Source organism: Pinus tabuliformis, chromosome 7, assembly GCF_031772625.1.
Source record: "Pinus tabuliformis cultivar Carrire ecotype Pingquan chromosome 7, CPIR1, whole genome shotgun sequence".
Lineage (NCBI taxonomy): Eukaryota > Viridiplantae > Streptophyta > Pinopsida > Pinales > Pinaceae > Pinus > Pinus tabuliformis.
Window position 1 is genome coordinate 179,699,822 of NC_142293.1, and position 2,935 is coordinate 179,702,756.

Below are 2,935 nucleotides of genomic sequence, written 5' to 3' on the forward strand. Positions count from 1 at the left end.
AAAAGCATAATTCCATTTATACATGGATGCAAATCAAATACTTAGGAATTTTTCAAAACCCTAATTCATGTATACATTCACACCCATCAAATAATGGAGCGTAAATACCATGGCATTACATGCAATCAAAAGCTATCTGCCAATGAAATTATAATGCAAAGCTATATACCATGGGAAATTTGAACGTCTGTAACCAAAGTTATGGTATCAAAAAACCAGAAATAGCAAAATCGCTACTACAAAACATTCATAATTTCTAGTAGTAAAGATCGAACAGGCCACCCATGGCGGGGATTATTATAATTAGTAATAACTCTTAGTAATCGCTCTCTACATATTATCACCATCGCGAACACATTCTGGAGGCATTTTCTTGTTTCTCTGTGCGTCAGTGCAGTAATTGTAGATGGTGTAGTGCTTCCTCACCCATTTCAAGAATCGCCATTGCCGCCTATCCAGGTCTCTGAACTTCACCTGATCCCACGACCGCGACGCCTGCATAGCGCACAACGATTGCGGAGAAGAAGCCTCGCAGGCATCGACATGGAATTCTCTGAACGATGCAATGAAGGGCGCCTTGGTCCAGTCGGTTTTCTCCAGACCCCCTCGAGTGGCCCAGTTTTCCCCATTCCACAGGCTCGAATGGACCTTCATCGCCTGGTTTATTGGGTACCCCAAGCCGAGGTCCTGGCGGTTCTTGAACACGCGGATAGGTACCTGGTCTACAAAAAATCTGCGCACAAAAAACAGACCACACCAAACAATATTCAGCTAAGAGCCAGGTTCTTTCTAAAATTGCATAATACATTTTGCCCTGTTTCTGGTTTAAACAAAAATAATGAGAATGTCACGGGATCGAATCTGGGGGCTTACACAATTTGGTACTTGTTCCAGAGCACAGAGTAGGAATGGTAATCCTTGGTGGGGTCGAACCAGAGATATATGCGATGCTCTCTCTCACCCTTCCCGCCTGTAAACACATTGGTCTGAAGAATATAGGGTTCCCCTGACTTGTTGCCCAAGAATTCGAAGTCTATTTCATCGTGCTCAGCCGTCTGGGAAGAAAGCTATCCGCGCCAAAACAAATATAGATACATAAGTAGGCAGAAGCAGATTTAGCCAAACATAAAAGCCCAAATATTATTATCAAGTACTCACATAAAAGGTGGTGACAGTGCCAGCGGAATCACCCTGAACCAGCTTGATCTGCATGCTGAAGTGCCCAAACAAATATTCTCCTTTGGATTCGAACCCAGCACCTGTTAATCTCATTTTTCATGTAACTTTGTTATTCCAGAGACTGATAAAGATAAATGACGCAGGAAGAAATAGAATGGGTAATAACTTACCATGCTGTTTGTTGAGAAGAAGATTAATCTGTCGCCCACCATCAAATTGTTTGATGTGGTCCACACCCCAACTAGCTATGAAATTGTTGTCAAAGGGCAGAGTCACTGGCCTTTTAGAGGTGGCAGCTGTGGCTCCACAAGCGAGTAGGAGAGTGAAAAAGAGACCCAAAAACTGGATGGTCGCCATCAGTTCAGACACTATTGATGATACCCGAAAATGAAGTTATGTTCAGACGATATCGATGGTACCCAAAAATAAAGCTATGTGTAGAGGATGGACTGGTAGAGTGCACACCCCAACACACAACCGGGAAATGTAGGGTGAAGAATGGGGTTTTATAGCAGCAAGAGGGAGAATTAGGGGTGGGTGACAGGTGTGGTTTCTAGTTTCTAAGTTATTTTTCTTAATTGCATTCACATTCACAACATGCATCATGGCCATGAATCCTTCTTCTCTTCATTTATTAAAAACAGATCGCAGTCTCACCTTTCAAGATCTGCTTGTGCAGGGTAGTGGATTACATTCAATAATCAAAAACGGTAACCTTTGTGCACCGTAGTCGATGAAATTCAATAATTAATAAACTGTAACGGATCAGTGATCACTAACCATTTGATAGTAGATATAGGCGAAGAAATCACATTTTTATCATATTTTTTAGGTTATTTTTAATCAAAATTTGGTAATTTTTTTAAAAGGTTAAGTTTAAGTTGTTTAATTTGTAAAATAAGTGTCTCAGTGTTTTTCAGAGTCTTGAATCCATTTGTATATTCAAAAGCAGTAGTCTACGGAGGCCTAAGAATTGCCCCTACTGCCAAAAGTGGTCCTAATTGGGCAAAAAAAAATCAAAAAATCTTGTAAAGCTAGTGTTTGAATCATGTTTTTGATGCTGGAAATAGATTCAACACCATCAAAAACTTCTAAGGTGCCTAAAATTATGAATTTTGATAGCTTTTACTTGGATTTACACAAATTCCAACCATTTTTTTCAAAATATGGCCAGAATTTCCATAGCTTTCAGGCCAAAAAAGCATAATTGTTAAACTACCTCTATTCAAAATGTATTTTAAATAATAGAAAAAACACATTCTAACAAGAAATTTTATCAACAGATTCCATTGAAAAAGGTTATTTAATCTATAAATTAAACTACTCAATAGAAATATATTTTATAGATGATAAATTATAATTGTGCAAATGGGAGAGGATAGTGGTAATATTGAGTCAATCACAAAACATTACATGTGGTGTAGTGGTGTTTATTAATTATTAAATTTGAATTAACTTATTTAAGGGAATTTATTATTTATTATAATGTAATTTTAAATAATAATTATATTAATAAATATGGCTGATATATTTTTATTACCCAATGAAATTAAATTATAAGAAGTTTATAAAAGCACAACTCATATAGTCTAGGAAGTGCTGCAAAATCATAGGTTTCAATTATGAAATATGTGTGGAGGATGAGAACAACCAACCACTTCTTACTAACCATGATAATTATTTATCAATAAGTAATATAATAAAATTATAATCATATTAGTTAAATATAAAAATATAAATATGGATTTATGGGATT

At 36.7% G+C, this 2,935-nt stretch overlaps 1 protein-coding gene across 1 annotated transcript; it reads right to left on the reverse strand.

The window, feature by feature from the left end:
* Positions 1 to 330: 330 nt before the first annotated feature.
* On the reverse strand, positions 331 to 1,536 carry LOC149246437 (xyloglucan endotransglucosylase protein 2-like). Its single transcript, XM_089455691.1, has 4 exons — positions 1,350 to 1,536; positions 1,159 to 1,259; positions 874 to 1,067; positions 331 to 733 (listed from the first exon to the last, which is right to left on the reverse strand). The coding sequence occupies exons 1-4, from the start codon at positions 1,534 to 1,536 to the stop codon at positions 331 to 333; spliced, it is 885 nt and encodes a 294-aa protein (XP_089311817.1).
* Between the last annotated feature and the right edge of the window lie 1,399 nt (positions 1,537 to 2,935).